Raw genomic sequence first — 20,703 nt, 5'->3', positions numbered from 1 at the left:
TGAAAGCCACTGTGGTTGTTACCGAAGCCTTTTCTCAACTGCGCATCCTCATCCCCATGGCCATTGTCACTCCCACTATTGTGATCCACTGGACAATGCTTCTGTCTTCCAGCTGGGGAAGTGGCTAAGTTGGTATAGTAAGTCCTTGTTGCCGAAGCATGAGGTCAGATTCTAAACACTTATGTAAAGCTTACTCATCTGTTACCCAGTGCTGGGGTTTGGGGACAGAGACATGCATAACCTTGGGAACTTATCTGGGGGTCACTGAGAGGCATGATCTTAAAAACGAGGAAGGTTGAGAGTGATCAAGGAAAAGAACTGGACATAGAATTTGGTTGTTTTGGTTTTTGTTTTTCAAGATAGGGTTTCTCTGTGTAGCCCTGGCTGTCCTAGAACTCAGAAATCTGCCTGCCTCTGCCTCCCACGTGCTGGAATCAAAGGTGTGCGCCACAACCACCACTACCTGGCTGGACATAGCCTTCCCCCTTTCACATACACTCACACCCACACCCATATGAACAGACACGCACACAAACACATATACAGACTGTGAATTCTATAAGTGATATGTGAAAAGTACCACTTCTTCTGGACCTTTTACTTGATTTTTTTTTTTTTTTTTTTTTTTTTTTTTAATTCCTAATTTACTGAATGAGCATGTAATACAAGCCAGCAACTGTATGTAACTGGGCTCAGACATGATAAACAAGCAGACATTCTTGTGAGCACAGGCAACAGACAGCACATACAACATGCACACAGTTACATGCGGACAGTGCACACAGCATGTTGGAAGTTGGCGCGTGCTCTAGGAAAAGGAAAGCAGGTCAAAAGCCAAGAGGCTTTTTCTGTCTCCTCCATTCATAAAATTCCTTACATTCCTCCTGAGAGTATTAAGGACAAACTTCTCATTTTCAAAAACCTACTGAGGAGAAGGTCTTTAAACTTTGGAAATGTGTGGCAAATATGCAGTCAAGAGAGCTGACAGGCATCCAAATCCACCTTACATACAATCTCCATCTGCCCCCAACTCCTAGAGAAAGGTAAATGTGCTGAGTCCAGCCAGAGAGTAGAAGGCCAGTAAGGGAACCAGGCTTTGGCTTCTGGTGCAGCTTTCCCACTGCGGACCTTCAGCTCCAATTGTAAACAGGCATCCTTCAGACTCTGAGGCTATCCATCACAGACTGCAGGGTGACATGAAACCCTCCAGTCTTTGCGTTTGTTTTTGAAAAGGTGTTAGGAAAACGGGGTATGCCACAGTCCAGGGGCTACTGGCTTTTAGGGAAAAGGAAAAATAAAAACATCATATTCTGTCAAAGACTTGCCTAGTATATTGTCTTTAATTCCTTCTTCACCACAAAAAAAGAAAGAAAGAAAGAAAGAAAGAAAGAAAGAAAAGAAAAGAAAGAAAATGACATGGGAGGATACACGGTGATGATCTGGACCAGGACCCTCCAAGGCTGAGGCATCGTGTGTCATGTTAAGTGACTTGCTCACAGTTCTTTTGCCAATCAATGGCAGAACAGGAAGAGAAGGCAAGCCCCCACCCTTCTGGTCTGAGGGTTCCATTGCTTTGAGTGGATGTTAATCCCTCTTCTAACAAGGGCAACACCACTGATTGCCAAAGGAGCTAGGCAAGGAAATGGGGAGTGAAGATATTTGTGAACGTGTCCTAGATGTGCCCTGGAACTCTGTCGAGAAATAAGGAAGACATGGGCAGGGTCTTATCTGAGCTATGGGCGATGCTGGACAGAGAAGCAAGCAGTCTTGAGTACCCAGTTCCTCTGCTAAATGAAGCGGATTTGTATACATCACAGTGTGAGATGCTTCTCTGCATCAAAGTCGTCTATAGTGACTGTGAAGAGTATCTGTACTCGACAACTTCCCATTGCTATAGCAAAATACAGTCCAGGTGCTTTATAAAGTGGTGTGTTTAATACACAAAGAAGAAAGGGGACAGACTAGGGAAGAAGAGAAGCCACCTGAAGTTGGGAAGGGAACGTGGAGGAGGACAATGGGCAGGGAATGAATGAGAAAAAAGTGTGTGACATAGATGCATGAGGATGTCATGATGAACACATCAGTCTGCATAGTAACCTAAAAATTCATATTGTTTTTTGAGACAGAGTCTCACTTTGTAGCCCTGGATGGCCTGGAACTTGCTATGGAGACTAAGCTGACCTTGAACATACAGAGATCCACTTGGCCTCCTGAGTGTTGAGATTAAAGATATGTGTCACCATGCCTGGCATTAAAATTTATATTAACATAAATATATAAAGATTAATATAGTAGTGATATTATCTTTAATATTATTATTATCCATTATTATTATCCATACATTATTATGAATGGATAGATGGATAGATCGATAGATAGATAGATAGAGATTACCCTCTTGAGAACTCCATTAATGCTTTTCAAGGTAGGACTCCCACCCAGTGGCTCAGTCCATTACTTTAGTCTACTAGACTCTTCCTAAGACTCTTCCTAAAGGTTATAAGCTCAAGAATGTGCATGCACTCGAGTGCACACACACACACACACACACACACACACACACTCCGCTCCTACCAACATCATCACAACGATGGCAGCGTCTGACACACAAGCTCTGAGGGACACACACTTTGTGAGGGCCGCAGCAGCACTGCTGCCTGACTGGAGGACCCCAGGCTTTGCTGTCCTGCCTGTGAGAGATGACCTGACCACTGATGACTACTCAGAGTGAAGAGACACACTCTGTTGCCTCACTTCAGGTTGTGATGAAGGAGGGGAGAACAGCCCTTTCTCTCGGGGAACCCAGAGCTCTGCCATGGACCAGGCATTGTGCTGAGTGGGTTACTGATATTATCATCCCTAGCCCCCACATTGGATGGGTGTTTGTTTCAGAGGAAAAGAAACAAAGGCATTTAGCAGGTTGTGTGGAGTCACTAGTGAACGTCAGTCTGAATCACAGGGGATGATGGGTGATATGTAGGGTTTGGGGTCATCTACCACAAGGTAGACCTGCCTGTTCCCAGCTGTTTTACTACACACTATGAAATGCTTAACAGGTTACTCATACCCTCCTCATCTGTAAGGTTGGACTAATAATTACTGTTGTTTAAATGATGATTCAAGAACATGACTTCCCGTCGCTACAGGCATGGTAACAACTACAGGTTTAACAACAAGTGATTGCTGTTGCTTTTGTAGTGGACCAGCGTCAGAGGTCACATGCTGCAATCTCATTCTGTGATGGGCCACACACCCGCCTTCACCACACCCACTGGAGACTTAACCCAGAACCTCACACATGCTAGGCAAGCCCTCAACCACCGAGCCACACCCCATGCACCAGCATCAATTCTTTGTAGATGCCATAGTGGTTCACTTTCTCCACTCATGAGTTGTAAAAGGGCAGGCCTTTAATTCAACTAAGTTTACAGAGGTTCTTTTCTTGCCTGTTTTAGCTTCCCTAGAAATTCACCAAGATTTCTATTACTATAACAGAGCATCTATAAAAACATGTGCCATATATATATTGACCCCCACCAACCCCCAGGAATATTGTTGTTTGAGGAATGGCATTCCCACCAGAAGGCTGCTGGATAGACAGATGTCAGACATAACCATTGGTCATTCTGCACCCTGGAGTTGGAGATGAGGTCTTGGTCGACAGCAGGAAGTTGTAAAATTAAATATATTCAAGATTAATTGTACCCTGGATGCTCTTGAAATCTGGCGGGTCATAAGACAGGAAAACAAGGCCATCTTTGTTTTGTTTTGACAGGGCTTCTTTGTGTAGCCCTGGCTGTCCTCGAACTCATAGAGATCTGCCTGCCTCTGAATGCTGAGTTTAAAGGCGTGTGCCACCGCACCCAGCACAACTTCGCCTTTCTAAAAGGAAAAGTAGGAGTAGAATTGTGTGTGTGTGTGTGTGTGTGTGCGCGTGTGCGTGTGTGTGTGTGTGTGTGTGTGTGTGTGTGCATATGTGTTTTCTAGGAATCCAACTCCACCTTTCTCACTCTGACTAAATAAGTATTGTGTCACTAGGCTATCCCTACACACACACACACACCCCACACCCCCCTCCAGAAGGCTGCTTTTTCAAAGTAAGGCTATATCTATAATGCAAAATCTACCAGACGTTCTCTTTTTCTGATAAGAGTTTTATCAGAATTGTCTGGTTGCCCCCACCCAAGTTGTTTCTAACCTACCTGCATCTCACTTCTTGCATTTCACAGTAAGAGCTAAAGGTAGCTCTGGAGGCGGAGTGGACCGAGCGTTCACCAGAGACAACCTTTATAGGGAATGAGTCTTTAAGAGAAATTCTTCTCATATTTGAAGCACACTGACATCTTGGAGACACTTTAGACTTTCTCGGTGTTTGGACCGTGTTTGCTGCTGAGTGTGCCTTCGGATGTCCTTTGTGAAGGTGCTAGGATATCTGTGCATGTTTGCTCAGTTTTTCCTCACCTAAGAAATAATCTGAAATCAATCTCCGTTCTTGTTTAAGGAAGTTCATGAATTGTCTGTGAATCTTAAATGTTCCCTCCACGCACACGCCATAGCATCCCAGACAAATGAAAATTTGTTTACATACCCATAGACTCAGACACACTTGGAGCCCCCATTCTCTGTGTGCGCTGTTCTCTCTTTCTTTGTGTCTATGGTTACTGTTAAGCTGACCCCTACAGTCTGGGGCAAATACCAAACTTGAATCAAGCGCTGCCCAGCCATACAGCTGCAAAGGATTGCCGGTTCAGGGGCATACAAAGGCTTCAGCTGACTGCATTTTAGGGTGCCTGGGACAGCTCTGCCCAGAGGTGGGCTGCAGTGCCACTTCCCTGGAGTTGAAAATGCAGTGTTTTGTCTCTTTCTTTTTTTAGTAGTTTTATCCATTTTTCACATCTGAAGTGATCTTTTTTCCTCCAATATTGGATTTCATTGTTCAGAACAGTGACTGTAAAAAGATCTTTCTTTGTAGTCATGTCTCCTTGTCTCCCAGTTTCTGTAAGGAAGTCTCGCTTGCAAAAAGCCACAGCTAATTAAAAATTGTGTGTGTGCGCACACACACACACACACACACACACACACCCTTTGCTTGGCCTTGCCTTCATTGCACAGCGTGTTTGAGGACCCTGGGGCGGGCGGCACCGAGGGCGGGTAGAGAGAGTTCCTACCCTGACAAACAGCTCTAAGGTGCCTGGAGCAGGATTGCCCTCAGGCTTGGTAGAAACTAGCTCTGGCCAGTGAGTGGATGTCCCTGACATCAAGGAGCCTGCTCCTGTCAGCCAGGGAGGTAGGTGATTGGCTGGGGAGAGGCAGTAATTCGAACTGCCTTTGTACTTAGCTAATCAGGGCAGCACAGGTTCCAGGAGCTGAGGTGCCTGGGTTGTCAGACACCTGTGTCTTAGCCCTGCCTTCCTAGAGCTGGCTCTCCAGTGTGCAGTTGGCCTCTGTGCCACCTGCCCAAGCCTCCAAGGCCGGGTGGACCAGCTTGGCTGTGTGTCACGCCGGACAGAAGTATCCAGCAGATAACTGAGGACAGTGGAGATACCTGCGGTTCCACTTCTGTGAGGTGAGGTCTGTTTAAATCGGTTATTTCTCCCCTACGTTACTTCTACATTGATCTTGATAGAAATGACAATATGGAGAAAATAGAGACAAAGGCTTTTATGAAGAAACCAGCTTATGCAGCTGGCAGATAAGCCAGCAAGATGATACGATGAGAGCTGTAAAGGGTGAGAGGGACCTGACAGAGTGCAGCGACCCTTGCCACTCGCTTACTGCCACTGGGTGAGAACTCACTCTGTGAGAGTAAAGGGATTTTTTATTAAAGCCAACAGATCTATATACTGACTTTTGTGAAAATACAAAGTGAGGCTGGGCACTTTGGTGGCTCTGAGGTCCGACCTCCAGGCTTCCTGTTCTGATTTGAGTGTTTTTCAGTTCTCTTTAGCTTCAGCTGGTGTGGCGGGATTGGGGGGAGGGGCACGTCTCCTTTCCAGGTTTATTCAGCACAGGTGACTTAGGCGAATTCTACTTTAGGGAGGGGATCAGATGGTATCACCGGGCTGGGGTGTGACCCTCCCTGTGTTCCAGAAGTTAGACTCCAGACTAAACTGGAGCAGTAAAGATTAGGAATGGTGGGCCCCGGCTCTGCTTATACCTACTCCCATTTGTTCGACAAGTCCTTCCAGGACCATCCTATGTGCCCACTTGGGCAGCTGTTATCCAGGAGTCAATGAAAAGATTAGTGGGTTCGAAACCAGTGCTGCCTGTCTTGCTCTGACTAGCAGGGGTAGTTTAATCTTGAGTTTTAATTAGTTTACAAATAGGCAAAGGTCCTTTTAAAAGTCAAGGGATTCTGGGCTGATATTGAGCACCTCCCTGAAGGGAGTTGTTTACCAGTTCCCAGAGAGAAGTAGTGAACCACCGTGGGGAAGACAGATAAAGGTAGAAGGAAGGCGATAAGCATTCGGAGAACCTTCCAGCAGAAACGCTGTTAATCATCCTGAAATGAATCTTCTCCAGTATTTTAATCAGTTGGAGTTTCCCATCTCTGCTGTTAGCTAGCCTATCTTTATAAAAACATTTCCCTATAGCAGTGACATACAGGTAATAAATGTGAACACTAAATATGATTGCTTTGACCTGTAAAAGCCCCAGCCTGGTATCACTTGTCAGGGAAAATGTGATCACCGCACAGGCATGTTACTACAATATGTGTGCGTTTGGTATGTTTGGTTGATGAGAGTTTGGAATATAGGTTGATGTGGTGGTAGTCAGATAATACCAAGTGCTGGAAAGCGTTGGAAAGAAATAGGCCCTGAAATCGAAGTAAATGGTGAATATCCAGCATCAGTTTTTATTTTGAAATTCCACCCCTGGCTTATGAATTATGACCAAGAAAATATAGAAATCAAAAGCAGTGTCCTGAAATAAGAGTCGTAAGTTTTGTATTGGAAGGAATCAATGCAATCTTTAGTCGGTACTCTTTAAAAAAAAAAAAAAAAAAGTCACCATAAAAATCTCAGTGTTTTTAAAAGATGCAGACAGGAGAAAGTCAATTGAAAAGCTTTGGAAAGTCCCGGTACGTTTGTGCTGAGTAGGAGGAAGCCACAAATATATAACTGAACCCAGTCAGTAGTAACTGGGGTAGACACATAGCTACTTCATTCCAAGAACAGTATCTTGAGAGGGCTAGATTGGAGGGCGTGGGGATTAAGTATCTAAATTTATTGTTTCCCTGGAGACGACCATTTTTAAGTCTCCTTCTTGGAGCTGTGGAATGTCTGCTCACTCCCTCCTTGGCTGTGTGGTGCTGTGGACTACACACAATGGAGCTCAATAGACCTGCCCAGCCCCCTCCACACATGGTGCGCCCCACTGGCTGGCTTGAAAGGTTCAGCCCTATGAACTGAAGGCTACAGCTGGCAGATACTTCCTCTTAAACCACTTTGCCTCTGCCTCTGCCTCTGCCTCTGCCTCTGCCTCTGCCTCTGTGCCCAGTCATTCAGAGCCAGGGAGGACCATAAGTTCAAAAGCTGAACAGTTGGCCAGGGTCCTCTGTGTGATTCAGCCAAGGAATCTGATAGGTAAACTGAGGTTCAGCTACCCTGGACATGGCAGCATCCCCACCACCACCTCTGGATTTCATTAAAATGTCACTGGTTGTCATCTGGTTAGACCAAATGTTTCAAAGGCATGCTTTTATAAACAAACAAACAAACCATACAGTAATTCAAATGGTTCTATTCTGGGACAGTTGGGAAACTATCATCTCAGATGGGAAGATTTTGAAAGGCGAAAGACCTAAGTAAGATCGACAGACTGGATTCTGGGGTGAAAGCCAAAGGCCAGGGCAGCAGTGTATCTGTGGTAAATCTGCTAACACCACTGACAGGAGAGCCCTCCCTCCACAACCAGATGCATTAGAGGAAACTGAGAGTTGCTCTGCTGTCCCCGAATGGTCAGGTGAGCCCTGGCAACAGGCTCCAAGGACAACTTTGCTTTTGCACTGCAGGCCAAGAAAACTCTGGGGTGGAATGTAAATGAACTCCACCCCAAGCTATGGCTTGCCTTGGTTTTTTTTTGTTGTTGTTGTTTTACTGGGTTTATGGCTTGCTTCAGTGAAGCCTTCGGGTCAGCACTGGGGGCAGCTGCCCACAGGTGGTGGGCTCAGCAGCTGGACATCAAGGGGAGGCAAGCAGCCAGCTTCTGCCCTTATCTTTTGCTTCTCAGCAGCTGAGGGTTTAGTGACCTTACTTTTAGGCCATGATTTCTCAGTTGCTCATTAATCATGCCTCACTGACTTCTTCATCTGAGAGCAGGTAGGTCAGGATCATTATCTTACTTTGGAAAAAAAAAGTTGGGGGGGGAAGAAAGGGACAAAAGCAGAGTGATTTGTTCAGTTATGATAACAATGTGGAATAAAAAATACCACCCACTTTCTCTTCTTCCCTCCCTCCTTTCCCTCCCTCCCTTCCTTCCTCCCTTCCTTCCTCCCTCTCTCCCTCCTTCCCTCCCTCATGTAGTCCAGGCTGTCCCCAAACTTAATAAGTAGCTGAAAATGACCTTGGACTGGTGACCCTCTTGCCTCTGAAAGTACTGAGATAACAAGCCTGGGTCCCAGCTCTCTCTCTCTCTCTCTCTCTCTCTCTCTCTCTCTCTCTCTCTCTCTAAAAACCGAAATTAGAAATCCTTCAACTTTTCTTTCCCCTAGCCCCTCTGTCTTGGCACTAAATCTGCTTCAGTTGAGAAGAATGCAAGTGCCCTGGTGTCAGGCAAAGCTTAGAGACAAATGACTGGTTACCGTGGGTGTGTCCGTGGGTGTATACACAGGTGTGCCCACCTGGAGCCACATCTAAGAGAGGCAGCACCCTTTCCCTGAAAATGTATGATCCTGTCATTTATAACAAATTTCCACCAAGGTCCCTTGACCAGAGAGGCCAATGTAGGAGCTGCGGGAGAGCCAGTCTGAAGGTGGCTGGGGGAGCTGCCTCTGAAGGCATGCCAGGAATGTTAATGGTATGCCTGAGTGGCGGGCTTCAGAGATCCGGCTTGGCCTGAGAACTGTTCTTGTGGCCATCTGTTGTGGCCTAGAAGTCTCATAGCAACGGTGGTGTCTCAAGAATGGAGCCCCCCCTTTGTAAATTAAAATTAACTAACACAAAACCCAAAATTGCTCCACTGCCCAAGAAGAATCGGGACAGGATTCGGATTCTTTCTGCAGAATGATGAGCGTTTCAGGAAGAAAAGCCCCCGCATCCTTAATTTCTGTTCTTTAAATGAGCAATTTGTACTTGCTTTTGAGGTCTTCATTTTTCCTCCCCAGGGGTAGAATGTTTTGTTTAAAAAAAAAAAAAAAAAAGAAGAAGGAGGAGGAGGAGGGAGGTGAAAACTAGTTGCTCAAAGCTGTGAGCAAAATAATTGGCAAAATAAAATTATTGCTTGAGTAAAAAAAAGAAAAAAATGGTCATAGTGTTGTGATTTCCTATCATTTGTTCTTCACAGTCGGGTCAGCAGCTGCATGCATCCCCACCCCCTTTAATAATGTGAGCTTTCTAGCCTGGGCCTTTAGTAGATGAAATGAACTTCAAATAGATTAATTTTATTGTGACAATATATGTGTCCAAGGAGGGAATTTCTTGAATCTGGGCAACTGTGGACCTCAGGAGGGAAAAGAAGTAATGGTTGTAGTTTCACCTGTGCATGGGCGCTGCTGTTACGTTACTATGGAAACCACTTTCAGGAGAATGTTGACATCTCTACGTTTTGTAAAATTTCCCAGTGGGGGCACAAAATATTTCAGGTGATTTTGACTTATGTGCATACAATATTTAAAATAATTTATTTTTATTTTATGTACATTGGTTATTTGACTGCATGTATGTCTGTGTGATGGTGTCAGATCCCTGGAAATGGAGTCACAGACAGTTGTAAGCTGCCATGTGGATGTTGAGAATTAAAACCAGGTCCTCCAGAAGAGCAGCTACTGCTCTTAATCACTGAGCCACCTCTCCAGCTCTCTGAGTATACAAATTTTGAACACAGGCACACATGCATTACTAAGTTGATTCCTAGAGTGTGTTTATTCAGGTTCAGTGTCCCACCCCTGATGGTTTAGGGCAGTCCCACTAATTCCCAGGAAAAAGGCACTGGCTGAGTTTGTTTTCTGGAATGTGAGTCCCTAACGAAGGCAGGCTCTCTGTGAAAGGCATGTCCACTTGGCTGCTCTGGCCCTGTTCTCTCTTATGTTAAATTTAAACAGCAAATATTTATGGAGTGACTGCCGTGTGTCAGTTGTCTTTCTGGATTCTGGGTTTAGAGTTGTGAACAAAAGTGGACATTTTAGTCAAGGATCACAGATAATGAACCAAAAAGAAAATCATTCAGTTGTGCTGATGGGTTTGAAAATAGCCATTTATATAGGGAAATAGATGCAGAAAAGATAAGTGGACATCTATCTCTATCTATCTATCTATCTATCTATCTATCTATCTATCTGCGTATATATGTATATATATTGGCCTGAAGAATAGAACAGCATCTACAAAGGGAAGTGTTGATGGAAGAGCTGGACAGCCAATGAGGAAGAGGCTAGGCAGCCAATGAACCAATGAATGGGGAGCTGGCTGCCTCAGGAGAAAACATTAGAGAAGGCTGGCCATGTGGAAGCCTCTGTCCGTGCCTATGGGGACTGACCTCAGAGAGCAGTTGTAAGGATTCAGTGGTAGTTTGTCATTCCTGGTACCTGGCCCTGAGAAAACCTTCTTTATACTGGCTTGGCTATTGTCCATTTGTTTATTGCTGCTGTGTCTGAGGTTCAGAGACAGAATGAGTAAGTATATGACATAGAGTTGTGGTCTGTCCGAAGATGCTTCAGTTGCCACCAGAAATGTTGCAGGAGAAGCTGTTGGTTGACCCATGGTCCGGGGGGATGCTGGAGCATTTGCTTGAGAATTTGTCGTATAAGATCTATCATAGCTTTCCTGTGAGGACTAGGCTCAGGCCTTGGACTCGTTACTACTCATGTCTCTTGGCTGATCAGGTCTCAACTCTCTCTTCTCACATATAGAAGAAAAAACTTATTTAGAAAAGACCGGGCTTGGAGCCAGGAGATCGCTCAGTGGTTAAACATTGGCTGTGCAAGTATGAGGGTTGAAAGGTCCGGGACTCCCCAAAAAAGGGGTCCACTTAAGTCACAGGATAACACGCACCCAAAGGACACACGAGAGACCGTCTTGCTGTAAAGCACATGAGGTGGTTTATTAAATCAGAGCTCTGGGCCAGCCCATATCCCCATATCTCACATAGGGGATAGAGGGACTGACCTCGTGGCTCAGGGGCATAGCGCTTATATATGGGCGGGGTAGGGAAAAATCGAACTTTCGCGCGGGTGCACAGGATTGGTTGTTTTACCTTTTTTGAACACTAGTAGGCCGTACCATGGGGCAGGGTGTAGTTCTTCCCTTGGCCAGTCAGTTTCTGGGATGTTCTTAACAGGCCTTTGTACTGTAACTCCCCCCTCCTCTGTAACTAATTAGATGGACCCAAACCTGCTGGCAGGTGCTTTTCTGCCCAAGGTCTAAGGCGAAAAATTTACACATATTTGATTAGATGGCCTTTATAATTTTTCACTCTACAGGGTCAGAGTTCAGATGCCCAGAAACCCACGGAAATGCCAGGTGGGTGTGGCCACCTACCTGTAGTCTCAGCAGCAGAAGGTGGAGACAGGAAATAGAAGCAAGCTAGCTAGTGAGAGTGATAGTTATTAGTAAACTCTGGGTTTAATTGAGAGACCCCCGCCTCAGTGAATAAGAAGAAGGATGGAGCATGGGTCTTCATATCAACTTCAGGTGTCCACAATATGTTCCCACACATATACAAAACAAAAACAGCCCATGTATACACAAACATGTGCAACACATGTAAAAAAAAAAAAAAGGAGGTGGAAAGGGAACTGCCATAGTGGAAGAGAAATTGTTGTTCTTATACAAATACTGAGTTCTCATTCTCAGGGACAGCTATATTTTGAGATATCAGGTGCCAATTTCCGCTAAAAAGCTGCTGGATTCCATTGATTTTCTCTGGTCTCACATGAGGGTGTCTGAGTCTTGATACTGATCCTAGGCCACAGGATGGATAGGGAGGACCTTGTTGCAGATATAATGACAAAGAATTAAAGTGTTTCTCATCCCACATAAAACCTCTCAGAACCGTTTGAAGACCTTTCAGAATGGTCTTCCAGACACCCCACCTTTAAATGCCTAGATTTGGTTTTATTGACTTCTTTCTGTGAACTTGAACAAGTTACCCAAGTCATGGCCAGTGATGACTGGCTCAAGAGGCTTCAAGAAGACAGGAAATTTCTCCTTCCAAGCATCTGAAGACTATCATTGGTCAGAATTACCCTTACTCCAGAGCCAGGCGGAATGAATGCTCAGTAAGTAACAAGAGTCTATGTAAAACCACAAGCCTTCATCATGGGGAATGTTGTCAGAGAGGCAAGGACTTCAGTCACTCAAGGGGTTCTCCAACGTTTGGATGAGAACCTGACCCCCATGTTCCTTCCAAATCCATGTTTCCCCACAATATATTTCTTAAGACTTAGATTCTTCTGGAACGGTCACCCGGAGTTGTCTGGCTCACACGTTAGTTCTGAGAGCAGGAAGTTGCCGAGGGGAACAGCTGTGATTTACTTCAGGTTAGTGGCCAGGGGAGTCATCCTTTTGCAGTGGCCACCCAGGTCTAGCTGCCTGGAGCCTTTGATGATGCTGTGGGCCTTTGTAGTTCCCAAGGCCAGTGAATGGTCGTATCACCACAGCTGGCTGCCGATTACTTGTTAAGGTCAGTGGTAGAGTTCATGTTCTTTTCTGAACTAACACTTGTGTAGTACTTATTGTCTTCTGAATGACTTTAAAAAAAAAAAAGCTAGCTCTCAACATAGCCATGGGACAAAATGATGATTTCTAGTTCCATAGGTTAAACTATTTAGTTATGTGGTAAGAATTTAATCCAGATCACATGTGTCCGAGTTAGGATTTGAACTGAGGCTGTCTACCAGTGGGTAGGCTCTCTTAACAGCCATGCCACATTCTGTTCACAAAGCATTTTGTCTATGGCTGTGCCTTCCACACCCAGTTTTGTGGTTCTGGGACTCAAACTCAGAACACTATGTATGGTAGACAAGTGTTCTACCATGGAGCTACATCCTGAACCTCATGTACCTTTTATAATTGTTATAGCTTTCTTGTTGGTTAAAAGGAAAAATGTCATATGATATATCATTATCTTGTATTGACCTCTGTGAGGATAGAGAACATAGCTGGTTGATTCCCAGTGTCTAGGTTGGTGCCTGGCACATGCAGGTACTCAAATATTTATTGAGTAAATGTGTGGCGTCTATAAATAGCATTAAGGCCATAGAAATGCCTCTCGGTCTCCAGATGCAGAGACATTTAAAGGATGTAATTGTGCAAAACTCCATGTTATAAAGTTAAGGTGGAAAAAAACCAACATAAAGAGGCAGTGAGTGAGACTCTCACCAGACATGAATGAATGTTGACAATTTCATTCTCCATTATATGCTCATTGATACTGTAATGAATTAACTGCATCAGCACTGGACGTACAGCCCCAGAACGACCCTGATGTCAAACCAACACCTGCTGTGTGACATTTGGAAAAGGAACAAAATGGGATTCTTGAAGAACCCTGTCTCCATAAATCAAGGCCCTTGAGACCAGCAAAACACCCCAAGAATTAAAATATTGTGTCCTTGAGAACAGCTAGAAAGTCAACCATTTCCAAGAGGTTACTATTATTCATCCCATGATGCAAGTGCCTGTAATAAGAGGCAGGTGGAAGCCCACCCATGGGAAGCCCACCCATGGGAAGCCCACCCATGGGAAGCTCATCCGTGAGGATGGGGGGGAAAGGCCCTCTCAACTCCACCTACCTGCTTCAGCTTACCCAGGCAGTTCCTGCCGGATATCATGAGCCCTGATTTGATGTCACCTCTATCTCTTGCTGTTTATTCTTTTGCCTGGAACTCTCACCTGAAGGGACACTCTGCTCTAACTGGGACTTTCTCTGTGGGAGCTCCAGCTGACTGCCTTAAGGCCTTAAAGGTGACTTCTATAGCCAATCTCTACTGGATGTTTTGAGCATCTAGTTTAATGATGTTATCTGTCTGTCTGTCTGTCTGTCTGTCTATCTATCTATCTATCTATTATCTATCCATCAAGTACTATTTATTCTTTTACTTTGGATTACTATAACAAGACAACAAATACATCTGGGCTTGGTGGCTCATGCCTTTAATCCCAACACTTGGGAGTTAGAGCCCTGAGTTTAAGGTCAGCCTGGTCTACAGAGTGAGCTCCAGGACAGTCAGGGCTACACAGAGAAACTTTATCTTTTATTTAAAAAAAAAAAATCACACTAAAACCCCTGAAAATCTGGCTAGCTCAGCTCAGTCTCTGGGTTGTGCAGATCTGAGAGCAGGCACCAGCTGAATGTTATTCCAGAGATTAAGGGTTCTCAGAAGCCTGGGTATGAGCCTCAGTCCTTCTCGTTGATGAATCTATAATGTTAGTTAAGTTTCTTGTGTCTTGGACCTTCTTTATCCATCTGAAAAGTGGGGAGAAATCAGTGCCTATCTTATTAAGTCTTGAGTCGTTGTTTGGATTCAATGAGGTAAATTTGCTTAAAACACTTGAAATATTGCCTGATACTAATAGGAATTAAATAAATTATCCCGTCACCCCCAACCATCTATATTAAGTGTAGCCTCCAATTTGAGGCAATCCCCCTGCCTCAACCGTTTTAGTGCTGGGGTTACAGGCATGCATCACTGTGTCCAGCTACCTTTAGCTCTATGATTATTTAGAAAGCAGGAGGCTGTGGGCTCTTGTGTGGATTATGTGGTTGCTCATTTCAGTTGACTTTGACTGTCAATCCTGTTACCTCCCTGCTTCCTGGAAACATGATGCTGGTGTTAATGGCATGGTGGGGCCATTGAGGCTGAGGAATTGCCTAAGTTTCCTCTCTAAACCCTTTGCATGAGTTCTAGGTACCATGCCCTTATACAGCCGTGCCTAAGGAAAGAGTCCCAGTTTTGTATGTTTTGTCGAGATGGAGAAATAGTTTGAGGGAATGTTGTTCGGTGGTAGACAGAATGTGTTCAGAATGTGTGAGGACCTGCTGGGTTTATCCATAGTGCTGGAGCAAGAGGAAACAAAGGATGAGGAGTCCATCTTCCCATTCCTCCTCGATGTCAGCTCTGCTTTGGATCAGGTTTTCTATTTAGTATTATGTCCCATACCCATGTCTATGCTAGCAACTACCGAGTCTGATGGCTGTGATTGGTGTAGATGAAGCATGACTCTCCTGGGGTCATAAGAGGAGCAACATCCTGAGCTCAGGCTCATCTGATATTGCATGAGAATCAGGGTTACATGTGCAAGGAAAGAAGGGACAATGAGAGTTGAGTATTCAATCACATGGGCCCGTGTCAGATGAGTGGGTGTGTAGGCCAGGCAAACCAAAGCACTTCTCCAGACTATGTGATTACATTATGAATTTAGGAGAAGACAGTCACTTCCTTTTGAAGTGGTGACTTTAGGATGGGATCAACTTGAAGCTTTCGCTCTGCTTTTTTTTATATACATATGTATTCCCAATATATGGATGTATGTACACATACACACACACACAAAACACACATACACATACATTGAGTTATGTTGATTATAGAGAAAAGTGAAGAATGGATGCATATGTATACCTTGTTTTCATCTCTCTCTCTCTCTCTCTCTCTTTCTCTCTCTCTCTCTGTCACACACACACACACACACACACACAAGACAGGAGATGGGGAGAGGGAGAGAGGTCTCTAGGGGACAGACCCTCATCGACCAAGGGCTGGTGCCAGATTGACTGGCTGAGGGAGAATTTGATGATATTTTCATCCCCTGAGGATCTCTCTATTCCTGGACTTAAGTCCATTTTTTCCCCTTAAATATCTCTGTGAGTTCAATACTACTTGTGTCATTTGCAATAACAACAAAATCTCCTGTCCTTCCATATTTACTGGTGGATGTCTCTGGCTCTCTGAGTCTACAACTCTGGAGTCTCATCATATGGACTCACAGCCTGGGACCCTGTTGACTTTTCCACCTGCCTAATTCTGAAGAAGACAGTTCCAGCCTCTACCCTTCACCAAATGCTTCATGGGACTATGTTCTGCTGCAATCCATGTGAGAGACAGACTTCTGTCTGTATTGTATACATATGGTGTCTTCCCAGCTCTTCCTAAAATAACTGCTTAGGAGGCCAGCCAATTGGAAAGCACAGTTTTCATAGGTAAAAATGAGTTGATTTCAGATACATCAGTGCCTTGGACAAGAAGCTGAAATCTGGTCCGACTATTCTCTAGGGATGACTGATATAGATGACAATTTTATATCCAAGAGCAACTGATAAGGCTTAGTGATCTCATGGAGGAGGCATCAGGGGCAGGCTGTTTGGATTAATGATAAAGAGTCCCAGGAAGAATCGAAATGTAAAATGCTGAGTCAGATGTGGGGCAGCAAAAATACTGCTTTAAAAAAAAATTTTTTTTTAAAAACATACTGAGAAAACATCTGAAGTTTATGCAAATACATTACCTTACCTCTAATGAGACGACTCATGTTCAATAGAATAAGACCAGGGAGGAGGAGATGACAGAAGTGAGCAGGCCCTAGTAAGAAACAACATAGTCAGTGACAGTTGTACTGGTGAACTTGTCAGGAGGGGACAGGAAGCTGAAATCCAAGATGTTTGTTCTCCTTAATCATAGGTTAATGAAGTAATTGCTAAGTGAGACCTGCCTTCTAGCTATTTGAATAGGGATTATGTAATTTGAGGAAGCAGACCTCATGTCCTAATCTCCAAATTGCTGGGGTGGGGGTGACTGAAAGGCCTGCATCTTACTCGTGATGGGCCTAAGAAGGCAAGAAGCTGTGTTCATCTGGCATTCAGCAATTTCTTTCTACAATTAACTAGGTACCATGCTAGGCCTGCAGGCACACAGACCCGAAGGCAAGGGTCCTGCTTTCAGAGAACTCAGTATCTAATGTGGGGAATAGATTAGAAAAACCTATAATTCTAACAGCCACCAAAAAGAAAATAAAATAATAGAATAAAAATGAGAATGGTCTTAGACCTGAAGACACAGCTCAGTCAGTAAACTGTTTGCCATGCAAGCATAAGAACCTGTGTTTGATATTCAAAACTCGCCTAATGTGTAGCAGTGCACACTTGTAAACTCTCCTCTGGGGAGGCAGAGACAGGTAGGTCCCTGGGGTTTATTGATTCCCCCAGCCTAGCCTAATGGGAGAGCTCCAGGCCAGGGAGAGACCCTGTCTCAGAACAAACAAACAAATAATAAAACAGTGGAAACTGAAGAGGTAGCTCTGTGGTTACTTGTTCCTGGATTCATTGCCAGCAGCCTTCTATAACTCTAGTCACAAAGCATCTGAGGCCTTTTCCTGCCCTTCACAGGTACCAGGCCACCAGGCACACACATGGTACTGTCATATATTCAGCATACCCATACACACAAACAAAAAGAAAATCAAAAAAACTAAACCAGGTTGATCTCTGATATTCAAAGGCACCCATGTGCACATGAACATAAGCATAAAATAAATAAAAACACATCCAGAATTCTGAAAGGAGGAGATGTAGGTCAGTGATATAGAATGTCTTAAGTACACATGAGTTCCTGGGTTCAATCCCCCATACCATTAAAACAGTAATAATAATAATCTTTAAAATTTTTTGGCCAGGCAGTGGTGGCACACACCTTAATTCCAACACTTGGGAGGCAGAGGCAGGCAGATTTCTGAGTTTGAGGCCAGCCTGGTCTACAGAGTGAGTTTAGGACAGCCAGGGCTACACAGAGAAACCCTGTCTTGAAAAACCAAAAAAAAAAAAAAAATATTTTTTTTGAAGATTTATTTTAAATATATAAGTGTTTTGCCTGTGTGTGTGTGTGTGTGTGTGTGTGTGTGTGTGTGTGTGTGTGTATCACATGCATGTCTGGGGTCCACAGAGATAAGAAACGGGCATCAGATGCCCTGGTCCTGGGGTTATAGATGGTTGTAAGACAGCATGTACACTTGGAAACTGAACCCGATTCCAGTGGAAAGGATGGTGCGTGTGCTTAACCACTGAGCCATCTCCCCAGCTCCAGTAAAAGCTTCTTACAGAAGCATGGCTATCTTGGTTTCTGGAAATGCGGATAGGAGTTAAGTTAACAGGTTGTTCAAAAGCAGAGAGATGTGTGAAGAGAGCCTCAAGCCAGGGATGAAGGCGAAAGGTTCATTTGAGATGTGCTTTCAAAACAAAACAAAACAAAAGATCAGGATAGGGCTGCCCAGAGAGTGGGAGTAGTTGCTACAGTCCAGCCTGGGCTTTGCTTTCCGGTCCAAAGATGCCGTTTCCTAATTGGCACAGGTGCCAAATGAGCTAGGGTAGGCCTGTCTGGGTGCAGCTGTCCTTTCTGGAATCTGCATGAGGGTTCTCCTGGGACTAAGCAGGATCCGGAAGTGTGGAGGTGGAGGTAACCAGATCAAAAACAATCCAATTGAAAACAACTGCAGAGCTGCGTTTGTAAAGACCTCTCTGACCGTATCTTGTGCCTTTTTTCATTGTGCTTTGTTTCTGTGGCGATGGGGTGTGAACCCAGGGCTATGTACATCTTAGGTAATTGTCCTACCACTGAGTAGCATCCCCAATGCCTGGCTTCACTTTAGAAGGTAGACTTGAGCTGGGCGAGTCTGGAGTTAAACCACAGAGATTGATCTGGGTGAGAAATGATGGGGACCTGACTTACACTCGGGGCAGGGGACAGTAGTACATTTGCTCCCTGCAGGGTGGCCTATGGGGATGGGGTGACAGGCAGCTGCTTGAGTGAGAGGACAGATGTGACTCCCAGGGTTTTAGGTCAGCTGCCCAGTGCAAGGTTGCCCTAATCCTGCAAGGACTGATAAACCCAAGAACTTTGACACAGTGTGTGGTCAGGTTCTCACTGTTGAATAAGAACAATAAAAGTTCCTTATGTAAGTGCTGTGGTTAAAGATTAAAAGCAAGGGCTTCAATACCAGAGGAAAAACACACTGGTCTTGCGCTCTGTCCCTTCGGAGAATAACCAATTGTTATGGAAGGAAATCATAGCTGTCTTTTGGGTTAGGATTTCGTGCAAGTAGAGCAAAACCCCTAGTGTAAAACCAGGCCATTCGAAGTAGGACGCACAGAATGCCCAGTGGCTTCATGGCCTTTGGTTATTCTTCCCAGCCTGAGACTGGGGATGTAGTCTGGTTAAGCAGAACACTTACCAAGTATGCCCTACACCTCAGGCTCAACCCCCAGAACCCCACAAAAGAAAAATAAATCCTCCTGTTTAGCATTCATCTCAAACTCTCAAAGTTATGATTTTGTCAGATACGGTGGTGCTTACCTCTAATCCCAGCTACACAGAAGGCTGAGACAGGAAGAGTGTGAATTCAAGGTCAGCCTGGGCTACATAGGGAGAACCTACCTCAACACAGAGTGTTCCAGACCCCTTCCCATGCCCTCTGAGAGCATCTTGGGTTTGATATTGTACTTAACCGGCAACATCCCTCCTGACAGCATGTGCTTATTATGATGGCCGTGATCAGAACACTGTCAGTGTAGACAGTGTCCCTGTTCTTGCTACAAATGACTACTGTTGCTGTTCTTGTTATGAAGGGCAATTTTCAGACATCAAGAAAGGCATGGTCTGCATTGTTGATTCACTTAGTCCTTTGGGCTATAAACATCTACTAGATAGTGACTGTAGAGCCTTTGTGGTGGCCCGGGAGAAGGAGTTGCATGCCCCGTGAGTCAGAGAGCAGGTTTCCTGCATCACATGCTCCCTCCTGATAGGCTGGGAGAGACTGTACTGATTACAGTTGGCTTGGAAAAGCAGATCTCCAACGTACAGAAACCACTAGAAGAAAGGCAGAAAAACATGGTGGTTGGTTTTCACATGACCAAGGTGTTTTCCTAAGTATTAGAGGCCACGGAAGCTACATTAGCAATTAACAGTAGTCAACTCAGACTACTGTGAACTTGGGCCCAGCTGCCCATAGTTAATAGCACCAAGAAAACGCACTTCAATATTCTTATCAAGAAACTGCCTTGTCGTACACTTCAGTCATTGCTCTGGAATGTCCCTCAGGGTCCTGCCAGTTTTCATTGCTTATAGGTATGACAGAGACACTTCTAGAAAGGATCTTGTTTATGTTTTCACAAACTAGAAATGCTTTTATGGCTTAACGTAACAAAAGAAGGGCTAGCTAATCTGGCATATGCAGAGACCAAGAGCGTCTGCATAAACGAGGAAGGCAAGGACTGACAACTAAAGTTGTCCTCTGACCTCTACATATGTACTATGATATGGGCACACCTGAACTCATACATCCTCATTACAGACACTCTGTGTCTCTCTCTCATACACACACACCACACACACATACACACACAGAAACACCACACACACATATACACCATGTACACCACACATACATATACATACCATACAACACACACACATAAATATATACACCATACACATACTCACACACACACCACACCACATGCACATACTCCCCACATTCATACACACATATACACCCC

General features: G+C 44.6%; 1 protein-coding gene across 4 annotated transcripts in view; it reads left to right on the top strand.

Moving 5' to 3' along the window:
* The window catches only part of Shroom3 (shroom family member 3), a 284,471-nt gene that overhangs the window by 130,350 nt on the left and 133,418 nt on the right, over positions 1-20,703 (top strand). Inside the window, exon 1 of one of the 4 annotated variants that reach the window (XM_076926485.1) lies at positions 5,367-5,566. The exons of 2 other annotated variants lie outside the window; for them this stretch is intronic. Coding sequence is in view for 1 of the 2 variants with exons in the window: in XM_076926483.1 (XP_076782598.1) it covers positions 8,266-8,321 (56 nt within the window). In the remaining variant the exon portion in view is untranslated. Of the gene's footprint in view, positions 1-5,366; positions 5,567-8,127; positions 8,322-20,703 lie in introns of those variants that run through there. One more of the 4 variants, XM_076926483.1, reaches the window with a different exon arrangement.

The sequence above is a fragment of the Arvicanthis niloticus genome, chromosome 27, assembly GCF_011762505.2.
Source record: "Arvicanthis niloticus isolate mArvNil1 chromosome 27, mArvNil1.pat.X, whole genome shotgun sequence".
NCBI lineage: Eukaryota > Metazoa > Chordata > Mammalia > Rodentia > Muridae > Arvicanthis > Arvicanthis niloticus.
This window is presented reverse-complemented; position numbering and strand designations above follow the sequence as displayed.